Below are 21,704 nucleotides of genomic sequence, written 5' to 3'. Positions count from 1 at the left end.
GCAGTGATCCTCCAGGCTGCCGGAGCAGCTGGCCAGCGGTCAGCTCTGGAGCTGCCGGAGCAGCAATCCCTGGGCAGCTGGAGCAGCTGGCCAGCAGTTGCCCCAGAGCAGTGGCTGGGCTTGGATGAGCCCTCCTGAGAATGGAGCAGCAGCGGGGTCAGCCCCCAGTAGCACTGGTTGTTAGTCCCCCATCCTGCCCCCGCAAGGTATTTTTTTTGTAAAAGTCAGGAACTGTTTATTGCCCCTGACCTGTCCCTGACTTTTAGTAAAAATACCCGTGACAGAATCTTAACCTTAATTATTACACAGTGGAATTGTGATAAACATTGGGTCACTTTCCGTGGACATGGCTGAAAATGAAGTTGTAGTAAGTCAGAGATGCTAAAGGAAATCCTGTGTGTGCCTTAGGGTATAAATCCCTAGTGAACACTCTGGATCCCGTTTCATCCTGTCAAAGGGGTTGCCTTAGAATATGTTGACAGAAAGTTTGGGAAACGTAGCTCAGACCAGAAAGCGAGCCCGGCGATGATGCCATTTTCTTCCGTACGAAAGGAGCTGTGGTTTGCATCTCAGTTAGGTGAATGTGTTAATTTCCTAGTGCAGTTGGGCTGCAGGTAGCATGTCTGGCAGTGGGTTCCCTGGACTCCCACGTATCAGAGGTGCAGCAGGAAAGCTAGGAGCAGATTGAATATAGAAATGTTTGGGGACTATTTTATTGACTTAGGGCCTGACCCAAATCCCCATGACATGAACGAAAGCCCCGCTCCCCCATCAATTTGTTTCAAAGGACTTTGTATCAAGGATTTAGAGCTCAATCTGACCTCACTGAGGTTTGCCACTGATTTCAATGGAAGATGGCATGCTTATTCTGTTCCCCGGGAATTGAGTCGATATACAGTATACATATACCTATGAGTCCCTGGGCATGGGAGAAATGGGGGCCAAGTGTCTTTCACCTGAACTGCAATACATGCCCTAAGGTTGGATCTGCCAGATAATGTTACAGCTTCTCTAAACTGAAGAGAAACGAAAACTCTAGCTTGACAGCTGAGCTTATCATAAAATAATAAGTACTTTGGAAAAATGCAATATATCATTCCCATCGTGCCTCTGAGGAAGCCACAAATAATCGAATGATGGGGTTTGGGTGCTGTTTAATATCAATGGTGCCTGTTAATAATGATGGTATGACATATGATAGGCATGTTAAATCAGAAATTAAATTACCAATTATATCATTACTATAACTGCAGTAATTTTGGGAAACTAAATACTGTGATAATAGATGCTAAAATGCTAATATCCTCATATATTGAAAACTACAGACCTCTGTACAAATCATTGCATAGCAGAGAAAGCAGATGGAGGAATATTATTATTCATGAAAAAATATTTTAATTAATGCGAGGCAAGACTTTTTTGCACTTATAAAGTGAAGTAAATCAATTTTGCAAGGTGATAAAACTGTGAATTAAAGTGATGCTTTCAAGCTGCTTATGACCAAAATTTGACCTATCCTCAAAGGGTAACAATCCACTTAGAAATGGCCTCTGGATTCTATGTATTTTTTAATTTCCTGCCATCAAAAAGAAATGTTTTAAATATACCCACACTTTATGTAGGTCCTACAAGGCCAAATTTTCAAAAAGCCTCTTTAATTGCCCCCTTGTCCCCCAGCCCTGTATTTGTGAGTGCACATATTTCTATGCCCAGTAACTTCCCAGCTGTAAAACTCACTATGTATTTTTGAGAGAAGGAGCTTGGCTTGCATGGGTAAATGTGAGGCACAAGTTGATGCCCTTTCCAAATATTGTGGGCAGAGTTAAGGATGACCTTTGAAAATTGGCCTACAGTACCTTTTCTGCTACGGAGCCAGCAGATGGAGTATGAACTGATGAGCAAAGACTTGTTGTGACAACACTGATGGTTCTAAAGCAGAAACACGGAAATGAATAGAAACATCAGATTATTTTTCAAGCACCATTAGAAACAACAGAAACAATAAACATTTGCCTACTGAAAGGCTGTAGACCAGCAATCTAATGTTACGGTGCCAAGCACCTGCAGTGCCCACTGGAAATCAGGCCCTGAATTCATAAGGAAGGCAAATGTTATTTTAAAGCCTATTAGAATAAGTAAAGAGTAAAAACTACTCCAAGAAATTATTTGACAATGATAATAGTTTATCCCAATTGATGTCAAAGCCGTTTCTGACAGACCTACTTTTGTTAATAGCCTATTATCTTTTCAAATGCTTTCAGATCTTAAAAAGAATGTGCTAAATCCTACCCTGGGCCTTTTTTAAAAAACCTACATATTCTATCAAGAGTTGGTTTTAATTAATAACTAAAATGTAAATAGGGTCCCAGCAAAAATTTGCGTGGTGAGCTCTTTGACGGTGCATGCCAATAAATGGATGCTTTGTTGTCACTCCGGGTCTGAACAAACAATCCTAATGCTTACAGGACTTCCAGAGACTTCAACCTCAGTTATGTATATATATGTAATGCAGGAGAGGGCACTTAGCAATTAAACAAAATATATTCCTGCAGATAGGAGGGCTTGTCTGTCTTGCATGAGAAATTTCTTCAGCCTAATAAAATTCAAGAGCTTTTCTAATTAATTTGGAAGAAGGCTTTTGTCTTAATTATTATTTTTACGGGAACAATTCTGAACCAAGCTGCCACCAGCGACAAACTTTGTTAAGCTTGGTACTCTTAACATACAAACATTCTTAAGTCCATAAAACTGAATGCAGAGCCTGGGGAATGTGGCCTGGACTTGAAAACTAACGCTGATCTTTTCAGAACTGTCTGAATTGGGCATTCAGCTCTCTTAGGCATCTTTGGATCTCTCAGCCTAAAGGTACCAAAGTGGTATCTAATGAGGAGCAACAAGAAAAATGTTTGCACACATATATTTAAAGACCTGATCCAAAAACCACTGATGCTGATAGGATCCTTTCAGTTGACTTCAATGGGCTTCCGATCAGGCCCTAAATTCAACAATAATATACACTATGTTTAGTGGTATTTCTGTGATCTATTTTAACGAGATTGCCCATGTTGCCTGTTCCCCTGTCATGTCATGTAGGAGAGGATGCTACTGACTTAGTGTGGGTCAGATTGTGGCTGGCCCTGCACGCTGGTGCAATGGAGTAAGGGGGTGTGAGGCGCACCCTTATTCTTTTGTGTGTCATACCACCCCTTGTAGCACATGGGCAGTAGCAGGTTCCACAGCACCAGTATGTCTCTCTCCCTTTTGCCCTGTAGGTCCTAGCCCTAGTGAGTATGCATATCTCTCACTGATCTGCCTTTTAAATATCTACCGCGCAACTTGTAAAGAACAAGCTGTTACATCAGATCAAGAAACAAAATGTTTTTCTCAAGAAGGGCCCAATCCGGCACCCAGTGACGTCAATGGGAGTCTTTCCATTGACTTCAGTGGGTTTTGGATTCGACCCTGAAAGCCTGCATTGTTAATAATCTGATAATTAAATGCTAAAGATTAAGATAGCTGAGAAAGGAAGCCCTAGGGGCCATGCCTCCTCCCACTGGTGTCAGTAGCCAAACTCCCACTGAGTTCAACAAGAGCAGGTTCAGGTGCCTGAAAGACAAGCCGCAACACCAAAGAGATTTGCTTGATCAGTGTCTCCCATCAAAATCATAGAATCACTGAATATCAGGGTTTGAAGGGACCTCAGGAGGTCATCTAGTCCTACCCCTGCTCAAAGCAGGACCAATCCCCAACTAAATTATCCCAGCCAGGGCTTTGTCAAGCCTGACCTTAAAAACCTCTAAGAAAGGAGATTCCACCACCTCCCGAGGTAACCCATTCCAGTGCTTCACCACTCTCCTAGTGAAAAAGTTTTTCCTAATATCCAACCTAAACCTCCCCCACTGCAACTTGAGACCATTACTCCTTGTTCTGTCATCTGCTAACACTGAGAACAGTCTAGATCCATCCTCTTTGGAACCCCCTTTCAGGGAGTTGAAAGCAGCTATCAAATCCTCTCTCATTCTTCTCTTCTGCAGACTAAATAATCCCAGTTCCCTCAGCCTCTCCTCATAAATCATGTGCTCCAACCCCCTAATCATTTTTGTTGCCCTCCGCTGGACTCTTTCCAATTTTTCCACATCCTTCTTGTAGTGTGGGGCCCAAAACTGGACACAGTACTCCAGATGAGGCCTCACCAATGCCAAATAGAGGGGAATGGTCATGTCCCTCAATCTGCTGGCAATGCCTCTACTTATACAGCCCAAAATGCTGTTAGCTTTCTTGGCAACAATGCCACACTTTTGACTCATATCCAGCTTCTCGTCCACTGTAACCCCTAGGTCCTTTTCTGCAGAACTGCTGCCTAGCCACTCGGTCCCTAGTCTATAGCATGGGATTCTTCCGTTTTAAGTGCAGGAGCAAAATTCCACATCATAGCATGGAACCAGACCTATACAGTGGATGTTTCAGTATTCAGGGACTTATCTGCTCAACTGTGGGGTGTGTCTGTGCTTCATCTCACATGGCTAGCAGTGTCAATTTGGTTTTGGCCAAGATTTTCAAAGTGACTCCTAAGTATGGGTGCCTCAATCTCTGGGTACCTTAAAGGGCCCAATGCTCAGAAAGCGCTGAACACCCCGTTCTGAAAACTAGGCTCCTCTCAGGTCTTTCAAGTTGGACCCCCAGAAATTGAAGCACCCATAGTCACTAGCCACTGTTGAAATTCTTGGCCCTTGTTTACACTGGAGATTTCAACCAATGGTGGCAGCCCGCAGTGTAGTTGTTTCAATGCACACCTCTAACGTAGGCTATAACCACCATATGCATTGGAGCAGCTTAAGACCTGCTTGAAACCAGGTTCATTTACACTGGTGCAAATTGTGGTGTCTAGTAGTTCACTTTTACAGGATTGGCTGTTGCTCGTGTAGCTACACTGGTGTTAACACCAGCGGTGGTAGCTGGGGCAAATCCTCAGTGTGGACAAGTTCTTAGAAAAGTGTGCTGCCATTTCCATAATTCACATGCCTCGTTGCAGGAAAAGCTCTTCATTGGCTCTCTACAGTCAGGTTGGCTGCTGCTGCCTGCAAACTCTCTCCTAGTTGTATGGGATAATACCAATTAATTAACACAGCTCAGCTTTGTGTAATACTGGTGTAGCTCTTAGCCTTTTTACTATGAAGAGGGAACAGATGGCTCCTTGTTCATAGTATTAGAACTTACCGGCTCAAAACTAAATTGAATTGCTGCTGATTCTTTTCACAGTAAACCAGGTTGGTTTGAAAGCACGTTTGCACTGCAGCATGAAAGCAATGCAGCATGCACTCTCAGCAACACAGGTGCTGTTTGTTATATAAATCAGTAGATTACATGTGCCTCACTGCACGTGCTTTATCCTTTATAAAATTTTGCCCTGTCCCAGGGGATTTCTGTCATGTTTCATCTCCTTCCTACAGCTGTAAATGACTGAGCTCTTTCTAGTTTCATAGCATTCGCTGGAGTGGAGCAGCATCTCTTCTACCAGGAAGTGAGCTCAAAACAATTTAGATCAAAGACAGTTTCTAGATGTATTTGTACTGTGTAAAAATTAAGAAAAAAAATCTGTAACAAAAGCAAATATTTTTCTAGAGGAAATAAGGATCCACTGAAGTCAGTGGAAAACTTCCATTGATTTCAGTGTTGCTGGTTTGCAACCTCCATTCTTATCACAGAACATAATGAAATGAAATATGCATGGAAATTTTTATGCATAGTCAAAATGAATAGAAAAGCCAGTCAGGTAAGGAATGCAGTGAAAGTGTGATATTTATTTTAGGCAAATGGTAAGTTTCATTATAATTTTCTGGAGCAGAATTGTAAAGCCACATTGCAAAGACAACAATCAGTAAATTTGGGCCCCCAAAATTAAGTTTTTCCTTTTACAGACGCTCCCCGGGTTACGCAAGACCTGACTTACGCAAATTAGCATTTACGGATAAAGTTCCATAAGCCAGAAATAGAATTTTTGAGTTGCGGAAATTTTTGCGGAACATATGGGTATCCAATAGCTGCTATTGATAGAAATGCTTTCAGTATTTGTTTTTAATGTCAGTTAAAATTTTCTGAACCGTGGGTGCAAAGGTAAACTTTCCGGGCTAGTCTGGGACCCCAAACACAGCAATAATAGGAACCATAGCATGAAACTTACTAGAAACAGAAAAAGAACTAACAAATCTAGTTTTTATATTCCAAGTCATGCAAACATTATATAAGTGGGCATAAATCAGGACAAGTCCACTTGAGTTTTGAAGTGCTGTTTTAATATTATAAGATGTTGCTAGTAATTACTGCCCCTTGAAAGAATCACTTTGCACAACAGTCTGTGTATGGTAGGAGGGGTCTGTATAGCAATCTCCATCGGAATGCTCTAACTAAAGACTCTAGCGTGGGATTTTCAAAAGTGCTTCTTATTGGTAAGGGTACGTTTTAGTCACAGTCTTTTCAGTAAAAGTCATGGACAGGTCACGGGCAGTAAACAAAAATTCACAGCCTGTGACTTGTCCATGACTTTTATTATATACCCCTAACTAAAACTTGGGTGGGTGGCTGCGGGTGCTCGGGGAGAGGGTGACGGTCTGGAGGTGCCACAGGTGGTGGAGGGGTGGCCTGGGACCACCGCTGGTGCTGGGGGATGGGTTTGGCAGGAGTGCGCCTGCAGCTCCTAGGGCAAGGGAAATCCAGGGGGGCTCCACACACTGCTCCCACTACAAGCGCTGGCTCCGCAGCTTCCATTGGCCAGGAACCACAGCCAATGGGCGCTGTGGGGGCAGGGCCTATGGGCACGGACAGCACACGGAGCCCCCTGGCCCCTCCACCTAGGAACTGCAGGGACATGCCGGTGGGAGCCGGGGAGCCCCCCACCCGAGGTAAGCGCTGTCCCACACCCCAACCCCCTGCACCTCCTTCTACACACCCAAACTGCTGCTGCTGCTGGCCATAGGGCTGCCCGGCTCACGCAGCACCTGAGCCAGCACCAGCTGCTGCAGAAGTCACAGAAAGTCATGGAATACATGATTTCTGTGACCTCCGTGACAGCCTTACATATTGGCCTCACTCTGCTCCTAGTGACGTCAATGGAAAACTTCATTAGGAGCTGAATTAGGCCAATGCTGAGTGCATTTGAAAACGTCTCTTCAAATTTCCCCCATATTCTGTCTTCTTTATTAAGGCTGTCAAATCTTTGAGCAGATAGACAGATTGAACGAATTCCATCCTCGGTTCTAGTCACACGAGGGCTGAATTTGAGCCAAGGATACTCCAGTGACCTTGTAATGAAGTATTTTAATACAGCTGACCATATAACACTTAGAGATACTCTGCAGAAGATTGTTTACTGTATAGATGTACCCTGATTTCCCCATCTTAGCTGCAACTATTTTAAGTTAGTCAGTTTTGCCTATGCATCCAGCAAGCTGTTCTTGACCTACTTAGAATCATAGAATCATAGAATATCAGGGTTGGAAGGGACCTCAAGAGGTCATCTAGTCCAACCCCCTGCTCAAAGGACCAATTCCCAACTAAATCATCCCAGGGCTTTGTCAAGCCGGGCCTTAAAAACCTCCAAGGAAGGAGACTCCACCACCTCCCTAGGTAACCCATTCCAGTGCTTCACCACCCTCCTAGTGAAATAGCTCCATCCTCTTTGGAACCCCCCCTTCAGGTAATTGAAGGCTGCTATCAAATCCCCCCTCATTCTTCTCTTCTGGAGACTAAACAATCCCAGTTCCCTCAGCCTCTCCTCATAAGTCATGTGCTCCAGACCCCTAAATCATTTTTGTTGCCCTCCGCTGGACTCTTTACAATTTTTCCACATCCTTCTTGTAGTGTGGGGCCCAAAACTGGACACGGTACTCCAGATGAGGCCTCACCAATGTCGAATAAAGGGGACCGATCACGTTCCTCGATCTGCTGGCAATGCATGTCCAGAATTTAAAAGCAGTTTCTTAAGTAGATGTGCGTTTTTACTAGAGTTGTTTGGAAAATGCCAATTATTTTTCATTTTAAAAATTTCATTTTTTTAAAAAAAATCTTGCAAACAATTTTCAGTTTTCTAAAACCATTTTGGTTTTAAAAAAATCAGTTTTTGGTAAAAGATTTTGGTTTTCAAAAACCAAAAACTGATTTTTTAAAAATCCAAAAATAGAAATTATTTTAAGGAAATCCTTTTGGATTCTGGTTTTTCCATCAGAACCCAGAACATTTTGACCAAAAGGAAAATTGTACAAAAAAGATCCAGTCAAAAAGCCAAATAATTGTTTTTCATCAAAAAAAAAAAAAAAAGTCAACAACAAATTTTTGACTAGTTGTAATCTTGACCCCTGCCCTCTGGGCAGCGAGGACAACTCTTTTGTTTTGTTTTTAAAGCAGGACTTACTTTCTTACTTACTGCATGTAGTTTCCTCTGTCATTGTCAATGCTGCATGAACAGAACAGTGGAAGGTAACTGAGCACCCGCCTTTGCATTAGCGTTCAGCTAAGACCCAAGGCAACAGTTCTAGCCCAGGGAAAGATCTCACTGAAATTTGATGGGCTGTTGGTTGGGGTGTTTTATCTGGGTTATGTCCGCAGGACTGGACCCATAGAGTCTTCGGTGATGAAATTGTCAGGCATCTGAAGCACGATTATCCATAACTTAATGTAACCCACTGTTCCGTGTGTGTTACATGTCTCCCTCTGCACCTGGTCTCCAAAGGATTACCTAAGAGTACGTCTACACTGCAACTAGACACCTGTAGCTGGCCCATGTCAACTGACTCGTGATTGGGCTAAGGGGCTGTTTAATTGCAATGTAGACTTCCTGCCTCAGGCTGGAGCCCTGGCTCTAGGACCCTGCGAGGTGGGAGGGTCCCAGAACTCAGGCTGCAGCCCAAGCCCAGAAGTCTACACCTCAGTTAAACAGACCCTCGGCCTGAGCCTGTGAGCCGCAGTCAGTTGGCATGGGCAAGCTGTGGGTGACTAATTGCAGTGTAGACATGCCCCATGGGACTTAGACCCAGATCCCTAAAGGTATTTAGGCACCTACTGATTTCAATGGGAGTTAGACTCCTTCTTTTCAGCACTGGGCCTTAGTTCTTTAGTTCAAGCATTTGAGGCTATGCTTTAGCTTTGGGATCCAGTCCCTGTTGAGGACCATGGCAAAAGTCATTATAGTAACAATATTTTTCAGAGGTTGACATTGGATTGGTTGGCATCACATTTGTTTCACGTCAGCCTGTGTGTGTTATGCAGACTTCCACCTTTACTTTTGTACTTGATTGCCCAGGTTGCAGCTTGGGCTACTTGTAACCTCCTCATTGATTCACTTTCACTTTGATTCAAGGTTGATTGCATTGTGATTCACAACTATTGTCACTGATCTGCAATCTTCCTGTCTCAAAATGTAACAGACAATCTAATGAGAAACAGGTAGAAATACTAACCTGAAGACTGTAGAAATGGTTTGTTTTTAGAGTAAGTGACTATATTCATAGCAGGACTGTGATGCCGGCTCTCAGCACTAGTTCCATAGTCCCACTGTGTTTGTCTGAAACCGGTAGTGAAGAAAACATGAAGAAAACATACTCACCTGCTTACGACACAGACTCTAGTATTCCCTCTATCATATTATAAGCCAATTTCTGAGAAGACAGCAGGTTAAGAACTGAGACATTTACTTTTTTCATACAAGCAACTGAATTTCGGTGTCTGCTAAAAGTTCTTCCTAGAAGCATTCTATGCACGATACAAATGGGTTCAGGGTCTGGTTAAAACAAAGGCTTAATGGTAGACAGCTATATTTGACATGAAGGTTTCATATCCTTGCTAGATGTTGACTCAGTTTCAAAATTCAAATTAAAGAAATAACTTGAAACCAAGCAAATACATTTTTTCAACAGTCATATTTTGCTTATTCAAAAGTTTGTTAACAGTGTTCATTTTCTATTTAAAACCCAGAATTCTGTATGCTTTGGCTTACCCTCTTTTAAACATGTAATTATTGTATATTATAACAACTCATTAATATCTTGTATTGTACATAGTAATACATTTATTCCATTAAAATAAACGAGGTCTTTTGATGGTATTATTTGGAGAGGGACTCTGTAACTGTCCAATGCCTCTATATTTATTTACCCAGATGGAAACAGACTTTAATCACCTCTAGTTTTCAGGACATTTCCAGTAAACAGATGCGCCAACAAAAAGAACTGCAAAAACATCTAGTGTCACATCCAGAAGGCACTGCAACCCACACTCTCAGCCTCACACATTTTGAACAAGAAGGGACAATACAGAGGTTTATTTGACTCCACAGGTGGGAATGGTCAAGGAAGAACTGTTTCCGAACTCAGCCAGGAGCTGGACTGGATGACATGGGATGGATCACTTGATAATTATCCTGTTCTGTTCTTTCCCTCTGAAGCATCAGGCACTGGCCACTGTCAGAAGACAAAATACTGGGCTAGCCGGACCTTTGCTCTGGTCCAGTGTGGGCCATTCATATGTTCTTAGCCCTGAATGGGGAGAATGGTGATAAAGTCACTATGATGGTTTCAGACACTCTTTTGGAAGAGATCCCACGGGGTGCTGGACAGCATTTCTGAAGGCTATCAACAGATCCAACGAGATCAGCATGGGGCATATCGTAACCCTGAGATCATACTTCACTCACCCAGCACTATCTCCATGCCAGGCCCACTTCTGCAGCATAGGTAGATAGCTAAAGACTGGACATGATCAGCCGATGCTGGAATTGGCCTGCTATTCCCTTCTCAACTTTCACAAGAATGGAAGGTGTCGGAGAAAAACAGACTTCTCGCTCTCAGGTTGGGTGCAGCAAGTCAGACACTTTATTTCTCTAGCAATTGCGTGGAAGGAAAGAGCAGAACAGGTCTCTCTCCAGGTAAACAATTACAACAAGCATTTATACTTTTTGTTACATACAATAATGGGCGACAGCTGCATTTTGTTTATACATATGTCCTCCTGATATTTTATTTTCCTCAACAATTTAGACTATAGCCTACATTCCATACTTATCTAACACAAGGTCGCAACAACTTCTCACACAGTTCTTTCCCACTCGCCTCACCCAATCCTCGCTTCTACAAATCTCGTGTTATTAGGGTTACATCTAGCCTGACTCTTGCTCACGCAAGGGGACTGCATGGATTTGAAATCCCCTTCAAATGCCTGTCAGTTCTTTCTCTACTTCCACAAAGGTTAGAGACCGACTAGTATTTGGCAAGATTGTTAATGCTGAGAGATGGTTTCTTGAGCAAGAGCGAGGCCACAGCATGTTGAAGGTATGCTGGCAGCTTGTCATCTCTAAGGGAGACATTCATGATCTCCATGAACCAGACCCCCACCCCCCGCTATGTTCCCCCTCTCCCCCAGTTGGCTTTCATCAGCTATGAGTAGCCTGAAGTTCTAAGTGGTGTCTTTGATGTCTTGTATTCAAACAGCATTGGGATTGTTACAATTAATCAGCACACCTCAGAAAATCACACGTTAGTGGCTCCATCTCTCTAGCTGACGGTAGCACTTTTTAAAAGCAGGAGTTTAGTGAAGGACAGATTGTCACTTGGCCTTATTGGCTCAGGTCCCTACCTGAACATTACAGTATCATACAGGCTTTTGTGTGTGTGGCTGGGAATATTAACGGCATTTTGGAAAGAAGCCAGCGTGAAGCAGTCTAACAGACAGCTCGAGCACTCCTGGTACAGTAGCTATTAATAACTAACACAAGTGTCAGTTTTCTGCAACTCACTGACAACTCTAACTAGTGGGTAATAAAAACCCTCCAACAAAAGCTTATTGATGACAAGAAAGATGATTAGTTATATAACCTTCCTCCTGAACAAGGGGTGGGGGGAAAGGAAGTGAAATGTTTCAGGGGCCAAAGAAAGTCCAGCGGGTAAGGCAGCCCGTATCTGCTGGATGGAAACAAGAATCTGATTGGCCTCATTCTGGGGCTTCAAAGTAGAGTTATGAGAACTTGTTAAAAAAGACGCTGCCTTTATGGTCAAACCTTTTCCTTTCATAGCTTCCGAGGCTAGGAGGGATCGTTGTGATCATCTAGTCTGAACCTCCTGCACGTCACAGGCCAGAGAACCTCACCCAGTACGTCCTGAATCCAGCCAGTAAAGTCAGGTTGAGTTAGAGCATATTTGTTTGAGAAAGACATTTTTGAAACCTGCCAGGTTTCCCCACCTTGAGAACCTGGGTGACCTTAAGCAGCAGCCTAGGTGAACTTAACACTGGAGAGAAAAGGAAGGGCAACAAGATCTGCTCCTAAAATGATGTGCCAGAAACTCACTGGTATAAATTGGGATAGCCTCACTGAAGTCAATGGAGCTAGACTGATTCACACTAGCTGAGAATATGGCCCTGGATTTGTTTAATGTAACCGTCCTTGGTGAAGTCTCATGAGTCTGATGTCAGACATCACAGATACTAGGGCTAGGCTGTATCCAGGATAAGGAAGTCCAAGGAGAATACGAGAACACGGTAACAGATGCTCCCATTCTCCAGCCAGAAAGCCGGCAGGTGCTTGTATCGGACCTCCCGCAGCCTCCTCTAGGCACCACTAGCAAAGGAGGTTTGAAAAGGGGGTAGAATGTAATAGCAGAGCTTCTCTTCTCAGATGTGCTGGAGTAAATCGCGACAGCAAAACAAGTGCGCGAGAGAGCACTTCAAAATCCAATGAGCATTTATAATGAATGTCTAAAAAGAAAAAAAGCTGACATATTATTATTACTATCGCTATTTATTATTTACACTACGGTAACACCTAGAGGCCCAGCCAATATCAGCACCCCATTGTGCTAGGCGCTGTACAAACACACAGTGAGAGACAATTTCACCCCAAAAGACATCACAGTCTAAAGGGAGGTAAGAAGATTTGTTATCATTAATTCCATTTTACAGAAGAGGACCTGGGGGACAAAGAGATTAAATGCAATGCCCCAGGTCACACAGGAAGTCTGTGGCAGAGCCAGGAATTGAGGACAGGCCTTCTGAGTCCCAGCCCAGTGCCTTAATCATGAAACAATCCTTCTTTTCATGACCATTCAGAATATAAATACAACCCTCATTAGAAAAATTACTGAACTGACATGGATGCTTAGACCCATGGTGTCTCTCAGCAGGTGAGTAACATTTTTCTGTCCAGACTTTGCAAAGCAGAAGCACCTGTAACGTTCATTCTTCGGAACAATTCTGCTCTCAGATGTGCATACGCAAGTCTCATGAAAGCCAACGGCCACCTTACATATTCAAAGGCAGAATTATATCTTGGTTTTGCACAGCAGAAAGTGAAGCTGAGCAAAGAGTCAGAATACATTTTCATGAAATTTTACCCTTCTTTTTGGTCAAAATTTCTAATTTTGAAAATCTCTGACCAGCTCCAATGGATAGTCTTGGATGGAAGGTGATAACCAGCGTGCTCCACAAAATACTCCTGGGGGAATTCTGCACCACTGCGTGTGCGCATAATTAGCGAGCCACACATATTTTTAATTTTTTGCACAGAAAAAAGCTTCTGCTGGAAAGTTGCTTCAATTCTGACTTTTGCCCACCAGAGGGCACTGTGGCAATAGAACACAGCAGCAGCTACCAGCAGAAAATAACTTCTGCAATTCCACCTTTTTCCCACCAGAGGGCCTGTGGTGATAGAACACAGCAGCAGCTCCCAGCCAGCTAGGGAAGAGAAAGAGCCTGCAGAGCCTTCTTCACAGCGGGCCAGGTCAGGAGATAGGAGCTATGGGGAGACAGACAGCGTGGGGTGCTGTGTGGGGTCAAACAGGGGCTCATAAGGGCTAGTGGAGGACAACAAACTGGGGCAGGGGTTGAATGGGAGTGTAGGCACAGAGCCACAGAGAGGAGGGAGGTGCAGGGCCACATGGTGATGCGGGGACTGGGTCTCTGAGTGGAGGTGGGGGGACATGTGGACAGGGGTGCAAGGACACATTGGGATGGGGGAGTGGGTGTCTGAGTGGGGATGAAGGAACACATGTGCCTGACTGAATGGGAGAGGCTCGGAGTCAGCCAGGATCTGCATGGGGGAAGCTCCCTAACAGTCCCTCCCAGCCCCTGCAAAAAACCTGTTCCATACTTTTCCCACCCATACCCAACAACCCTCAAAGTTGGCACCCAGGCTCCTTCCCAGCAATTAATTCCCACTTCCTCAGCTACTCCGTTACCCCTGACTGCGCCCCCCCCCCAGCCTTTACCCTGCTTCTGGGAGGTGCAGGAAATATGGTTCTGTATTGTAGATTCAGAGTTCTGTATTAATATGCCTAGTAAGGAATCTATTTGTCAAAAAATATTCCAAATCTTTTTTGTCATCTGTATTGTTACAGACATTTTTGCTGACAGGTATTTTGAAATAAATCACCAAAAATAATTGAAACCGGTGTGATTATATGGTGTTATTTTGACAAATAAAATATGCAGAATTTGAAAATATTGTGCGCAGAATTTGCCCAGGAATAACAAAGGTATGGGTGAGAGTTAGGGAAAAGAGAATCTTTCATTCAAGGAACCACTACTATTACAAAGAGAAGCTTATTGCCCACAAAGGGGAAGTCAGTTTCTCAACCTTGGATGGATGAAGATTTGAGAACTGAACCTCTGGCTTTAGGGGACCTGGCTGACACGTAAGCCCCAGTCAGTGTGCCACAGTGAAAATAAAGAAGAACAGGAGTACTTGTGGCACCTTAGAGACTAACAAATTTATTAGAGTATAAGCTTTCGTGGACTACAGCCCACTTCTTCGGATGCATATATATGCATCCGAAGAAGTGGGCTGTAGTCCACGGAAGCTTATACTCTAATAAATTTGTTAGTCTCTAAGGTGCCACAAGTACTCCTGTTCTTCTTTTTGCGGATACAGACTAACACGGCTGTTACTCTGAAACCAGTGAAAATAAAGACCAAGTTGGTAAGTACATTCCACACACTGAACTGAAAGTCACTGAACTTTGTTGGGCATTTTGGCTGCCATGGGTAATCTGTCAAAGATGCATTTTTCAGCTAAGCTTTGGAAAGTTATTGCCAGTGACTATTGCCAGATGGCTTTCCAAATGATCCCCAATGAGTGGTGATGATCACAAAGTCAAGTGTTTGCCCCTTATCCACATACTTGTTATCCTCGTTTTCTCTCACAGGTGTATTGGATACAGTACTGTGCAGATCCAGTATTGCACAGGTCACAAAATGCGCCTGTCCTCCTTTAAACCATTGCAAGGCGGCAACACTAGCCAACACCCACTTGTGAATTGTCTATATTGCACCAAAGACGGTTGCAGAATTCAGACAACTTCAACTGTACTCTTAATCAGCATCATCTCTGTAACCCACCAAAACAATTCCTTAAAAGAGAGAGCGCGAGAGAGCCTAGGACCCAATTCAGCCCTGGCATAAAAGGATATTTCCTCGGCTGAACTTAAGAGGCCAGATTCCAAGGACTAGATCAGTGGGAACTTGCATGAGTAAAGACTTCCGAATTGAACCCCAGATTTATGCCTGTTCATACCAGTGCTGAGTTTAGCCCCTTACATGACTATTATGGTCCTGCCCACTCTATGATCTCCAGCGTTAATTGCATAGGAAATAAGCAATAGCATCTTCCGCCTCTAGGGCACCATGAACCCACCCAGATTAGCAGTGCCCACAATTAACTGATGGGAGTTCAGTGTAGTTCATGTGAAATAAATTGGTGGCCTCAGTCTCTCACCTTTTTCCTGCCTCCCACTACCTTAGCTGTCTGTCATTCAGCTTCTTTGCATCTGTAAGTGTTACTTTGGTTCTAATCACTCAGCTCTTCCTTCCCACTCTCCCTCTTCCATCTCCTGATCTGTCTGGCCCCATCATCAGTCAGAACGCTCAGTCATCGCGTGTAATATCTCCTCCTACATTTGGGAAAAGTCTGAATACCCTGTTGGCTCTGAAGAGCACTTCACCACTCTCAAACCTCAGTCCTAATCCCGCGACTACCAGCGACAGTGCAATCAGGCTCATGGTAAGACATCAATCTGTGAGGCAAATGACCAGAATTTGAGCTTCACAGAGGTTTTTAGCAGGTGTCCAGAAGAGTTTGCCTTGCTGCAGTTTAGCTAACCAAGAAGTCAGAAACAGAAGAGTGTCTCAAATTGCTTTCATAGTATGAGTTCAGATTTATTAAGGACACAGAGAAATGTGTAAGTTGCTCAGGACATGAGCAATACCGTTTACACCACCACCACGACTGGAGAGATGGGAGCTGCAACTTGAAACAAATTGCAGAATTGTTAAAGGCAGTTAACATCCTGGTCAGCAGAAAACTGCTACGACCCTATTGCTCAGGGCAGCAGTCTGCCTATTCAAAGGATCGGCAGGGCACAGCTATTCAAATCCACCATTATTCCTACACAAGTGGCATGCAGCTTTTACAATTTAACAGACACAAAATTACAGCATTTAATAAATTACAGCTTAAATTAAAAGATATATTTCAAAGGGCAGAAGAAACTTCAAGTAAGCTTTCGTGGTAGTTTTGAGCATGCATTCATGGGATGGGAAGAAAATCTAACTAAGAGACAAGGCTGTTTGATTTGCCTGATTTTCAAGCCCTAATCAGGGTTTAGGTGGGTAAACCATGTGTTTAACATTAATCTGGTCAGAAATCCGATCAGAACAACTATGTTGGAAAGTTGTTTTATTTTGTGTGCTCCTGCTAACGGCTCACACTGGGCAAAATTTCTGTTCTCACAACAACCCAAACCAACCATTTATGTAGAGTGAAACAATTCAGGGATAGAAGACACCAAATCCCCCTCTTCAACCTGGAGCCAGGGCACAGGACAGCTATGCAGCTGGTCAGGGGCCATGGTTGGGGTACTAGTAGCTGCAATCCCCCTCCCCATGTGGTGGCCAGTGGATCTCTAAGCACTTGTGGATCATGCTTGGAAACTTTGCTATGGTCTTTGTAACTAAATGAAACTCCTGCACTAAGCACAGGGAATATCACACATACTGTGGCAATGCTAGCTGGGCATCAGAGGCACAATTTTAAAGCTTTCATGGTGAGCATCCTAGTCGCATTACCCCAGCCCATAGCACGTGCATCCTCCCACAGAACAGGTCTCCATGGAGCTAAGCTGCACAGGGGACTGTAGAGTGATCCTACATAGCCCCTCTTGGGCCTGTGGTTGGGATCATCTTGACAAAGTGGGAGAGATCATCAAGAGACTCACAGGCCCTAGAGAGCCTCTTTGATTTACGTTAAATCAGGCGTTGCCCTCTTTCCAAGCAGAACCAGCATGGGGAAGAAATGTTTAATTTTTCTTTCAGATTTGAAGTGCTTTTTCTTTTTTTTTTTCCAGGTATTTTCTCCTGGCTTGGCTTTTGCGTAAAATTTCATGCACAGTGGCCCCAATTCAGCAAAACATGTAAACGTGCCAACTTGAAGCACGTGCCAAAGTCCATTCCCATTAAACTAAGGAATGGGGCCATCAGGGTCATTATGATGCAATTATCTTAGCATTCATATTATAGATGTTTCGGAACCCAATTCTGGTCTCACTGATACTGGGCTCAAAGCCCTATAATTCCATTTTCCTTGATGTAGTTATTCCTGGTTTACACCCATGTAAATTAGAAGAGAAACCAGCCTAATGGGAGTTGAGGGGATTCTGCTGAGCATGGTTGCATTCAGGGCTCAGGGTTGGGAGAAATAAAACCTGAAATGTACAAATTGATTGTTACTAAGCCCTTAATGCTCTTCTTGTCAATTTCAACGTGTCTATGACTTCTAATTAAATGTGCCCTTTATGCATAAGGCAAGTTCACACTGTGAAATGCCTGTGGCTAGAGCAAGTTGTATCAGTACTTTCCAGCTGATATGTTGCTGTGAGGCTCCTTATTACTTTACTGCATCAACTAGATCGTTAAACAACCGGCAGCTAGGAGAAGCTTATGTCTCTACTGTACAGAAGGGTCAGTGAAGAAGCATTAGAGCCAAGCTAATTCCATGCTGACTTACACCACCCGCAATCCTGCAGTTACACTGGGTGTACATCAGGACAGAGTTTGGCCCCAAATGCCTAGAGCAGCTGTCCAGCAAGGGGCGGGGGACTCAGACAGTCTCACATTCAGTAGTTGCAGTAGAACAGACCCCGCAGTCACACCGTATGGCCATAGGGTATGTGTAGGAAGGGTCCACAGCATCAGCACAATTCGGCAGCTTCACCGTAACCAGCTTAGTCTCATTGTAGGTGCAAACTCGATGGTGCGCGTCGACGTACGGGGGATCCAGCACAGGCTTCTGTTAGGTGGGAGGGGGAAATGCTGACATCAGACAAAGGCAAGAGGAATTCAGGATAGCTTTGAGCAGGCACGAATAGCACTGGGGCTACATCCTACAACCCCCACAGTCCCAGTTGCTTCCCTGGGGTTAATCACAAAAGTAGGGACAATTGGTTTGCAGGCCCATAAAGAGACTGTCTAGAAATAATTCTTAGGCTGATTGCTGTATGGGTACCACTAAACTATTTCCCTTTTGGCTTATGACCATTTCCCTGAGAATTCTTTTGAAATGGAAGGTGCTGGCTAGGGCTGGTCAAAACCTTTTCTCTCAAAACTGATTTTTTTTTTAAGAGAAAATTGGGGTTTCAGCTACATGAAATATTGCACAAAAAGTGACGCTGCTTTCTGTGGAAAATTGTGACGTTTTGTCAAAAAACCCAAACACCTGAAAACAAAAAAATATTCATAAATATTTATAACAACTAAAATAAATAAACAAATAACAACGCTGCGTGGGAGGAGTTGTAGTCTGGATGCTGCAGTCTCCTCTATGGGCCAGGCTCCCCAGGCTCCCCAGCCAGCCTATCGAGTCCCCAAAGCACTGCAGCAATGGGACTCCCATGATGCACTACTGAGGCTCAGCAAAAAGGGGAAACCACAGTGCATCATGGGAGATGTAGTCTGGCCCAGCCCACAAGGGAGAACAGAGCATGAGGCACCTGTAGTACAACACCCGTGAGATTTATTTTTCAGTTTGGGGCCAAAAAAAATTGTGGTTTTGACTTTCACTGAAAAGTCTAAACTTTTTTTTTTTTTTTAATACAAAAAAAGCACCCCATTTTCTGATCCATTCCAGTGTTGGGATGGGCTGCCGTGGTCTGACCAGAGCTCCCTGCACTCAGCACAGCTGCAGCTTGCAGGGGGAGGGCAGCCTGTGCCAGTGGATGGGGATGGGAAGTTATGCCTCTGCAGCATGATCCCTCTTTTCTCCTCACGAGAAGTTTGAAAGAGTGGGTGGGGCAGGATGGAGGGCAGAGGGATACGAAGGAGCCAACTGGACTCCTCTGGATTCTCCTGCCCCCTCCAACTTGCAGGGGGAAGCAGCACAAGTGAGTACAGCATAGGGATAGTTTAATTTGTGTTTGTTTCCCCTCTGTGATGTGGAAAGGGTTTGCCGTGCTCTTTACGGGAGTCCCAGGTGTCCGGGCACACTGATCACAGACACCATGTGCGTCAGAAGTCCCTCATGTTATTAAGTCCCCCATACAATACATCCGGGGACTCTCTAGGAACAGGAGGGCCAAAAACTTTATAAATTTAGCTTAACTCTGCTCCAGTGGCAGCTGCAGTCAAGTAAGGGCCTCAGCAACATCTGTGGCTCTCCAAGGAGCAGTGGGAGCTGGTGGAGCAAGGTGACAAGATGCATGTGGCTTTCAAAGGCTCCTTAGGTTATGGAGGTGGAACCCCCCCCCCCGTCCCCACTTCCCCAGTTTATTCCACAGGGGAAGGGTAGCAAACAGCGGCCCAGCCTCCTCACCCCCAGGCAATAAAAGAAGGAGTAGGAAAGTCTGAACCAAAACTCAAAAACTTCTCCCCGTCGGTTATCAGCAGAATGAGTCCCTCGGCTTTACTCAGCGAAACCCCACTGACATTAATGGGATTTTCCCTGAATAAAGGCATACGGATCCAGCCCATTAAATTTTTACATTACAGCAAGCTAAAATGAGTCATGAGTTTGATCTCTAATGTGTGTAGACTTGCTCTCTCGCCCACTCACCCCCACGCCTCCATCCAGAACAGAACTACCTCATTTTCATCCTGGGCTGCAATTTAAATGGGACCAAATTAGAAAGACATTCTGTTTGGGATTTGCTGTTTGGAACAAAATATATTACCCATGAATCAAGGGCCCCATTTTAATCTCAAAGGAATTTTCTTTCGGTAAAGTCATACAGGGCTCTTTCCCCTAAGTGTTTAAGCCGTAAGAGGCTTTCAAATTGCATAATGAGAGTATTACGTAAGCACTTTATAAATATTACCACATGATGCGGGTGTTTCTCTTGAACAATGGTTCAAATGAATAACTCAAGGCAAATTTGTCAGTCACTGGCACTTGTATTTTGACCGTCATTCACCAGACCAGGGGCCTTCATGCTGACTTGTTGACTTGCAAGCACGGTCTTGTCATTGTGGTTATTTATTGTTTGTATTACGATAGTGCATCAGGGCCCCAGTTGAGATCAGGGTCCCATCGTGATAGGTGCTGTACAAATACATAGTAAAGACAGTCCCTGCCCCAAAGAACTGGCAATCTAAGTGTGATTTAGCTGCGGGGAGAAAGGAAATATCCTCATTTTAGAGTCAGGGAACCAAGGCAGAGCTAGATTAAGCAACTAGCCCGTGGCCATACAGGAAGTCCGTGGCAGAGCCAGGAGTCGAATGCGAATCTCCTGAGTCCTAGGTCAGGGGCTTCACCACAAGACCAGCCTCCCTGGTGCTAAGGGAATAATCATAAGCTGCTTCCTGCACCACTTGCCAATCTCCATTTGAAAATAATAAAGCGACACTAACACTGGTGCTGTTTAGAGCAGTGGTTCTCAACCCACGGCCTGCTTGTGGCCCAATCAGCACACAGCTGCGGCCCATGTGACATCCTCAGGCCCATACAGGTAGTATATATATTGTATGGATGCGACCCACATAACACACAGAGCTGCACATGCAGCCCACAATGGTACATAGGTTGAGAACCACTAGTTTAGAGCTAGCTCCTTAGGCCACCTCTGTCCCCCAAGGTGCCCCTCAGGGATTGCTCACCTCCCAAGTCTCGCAGCGCCCCCAGCAGGCGTCCGTGGTGATGCGCATCCCCTTGCATCCAGGTTTCCTAGCCAGGAAGGTGAACTCACGCACAGCGCAGCCAATGAAGGTGCGCAGGTTGATGTTGGAGGCTTTGAGTGCACTGACACAGCCAGCCAGTATCAGGAGAGGCAGGGAGCCCAGGACCACATGACGGAGCTTCATGCTGCACCCCAAGGTAAAAAGGAGACACATAGCGAGCTGTGAGACATGCTCAGCCCCGAGGAGATAGCACTCTTAGTCCTGGGCGTGTGTACTGTATCTGCAGTGCTGAGATTAGGAAGAGAAGGGAAGGGGAAGAGATGGCACCATCCCCTCTTAGCCACCCATTTCCTTTATGCATCCAGTAGTGAGGAGGAGTGAGAAGATGACATCCCCTTATTCCTCCCTCTGTACAACCCAGGCAGTGCTGCTAGGTAATGCAGGGCAGTGGCTGAGTTTGCTATAACTTCTGGGATTAAACTCATAAGCTTTAGCTGTGGGGTTTATCGAGCGCGGTGGGCCATTGGTTTCCCCACCCCTGAGCATAGCAAATTTTGCAGAGCAGC

The 21,704-nt window shown here is 44.5% G+C and overlaps 1 protein-coding gene across 1 annotated transcript; it reads right to left on the bottom strand.

Moving 5' to 3' along the window:
- Positions 1 to 14,939: 14,939 nt before the first annotated feature.
- GPHB5 (glycoprotein hormone subunit beta 5) lies at positions 14,940 to 21,465 on the bottom strand. Its single transcript, XM_042841278.2, has 2 exons — positions 21,118 to 21,465; positions 14,940 to 18,319 (listed from the first exon to the last, which is right to left on the bottom strand). The coding sequence occupies exons 1-2, from the start codon at positions 21,349 to 21,351 to the stop codon at positions 18,131 to 18,133; spliced, it is 423 nt and encodes a 140-aa protein (XP_042697212.1). The 5' UTR covers positions 21,352 to 21,465; the 3' UTR covers positions 14,940 to 18,130.
- Positions 21,466 to 21,704: the final 239 nt, after the last annotated feature.

Source organism: Chrysemys picta, chromosome 4 (genome assembly GCF_011386835.1).
Source record: "Chrysemys picta bellii isolate R12L10 chromosome 4, ASM1138683v2, whole genome shotgun sequence".
Lineage (NCBI taxonomy): Eukaryota > Metazoa > Chordata > Testudines > Emydidae > Chrysemys > Chrysemys picta.
The sequence above is the reverse complement of the archived record's forward strand: the minus strand, read 5'-3'. Positions and strand labels throughout refer to the sequence as shown.

Coding starts and splice junctions, on each gene's coding strand:
- GPHB5 (XM_042841278.2), bottom strand. CDS start 21,351: ATGTGTCTCCTTTTTACCTTGGGGTGCAGCATGAAGCTCCGTCATGTG. Junction 18,320..21,117: donor GGCGCTGCGAGACTTGGGAG/GTGAGCAATCCC, acceptor CCCACCTAACAG/AAGCCTGTGCTGGATCCCCC.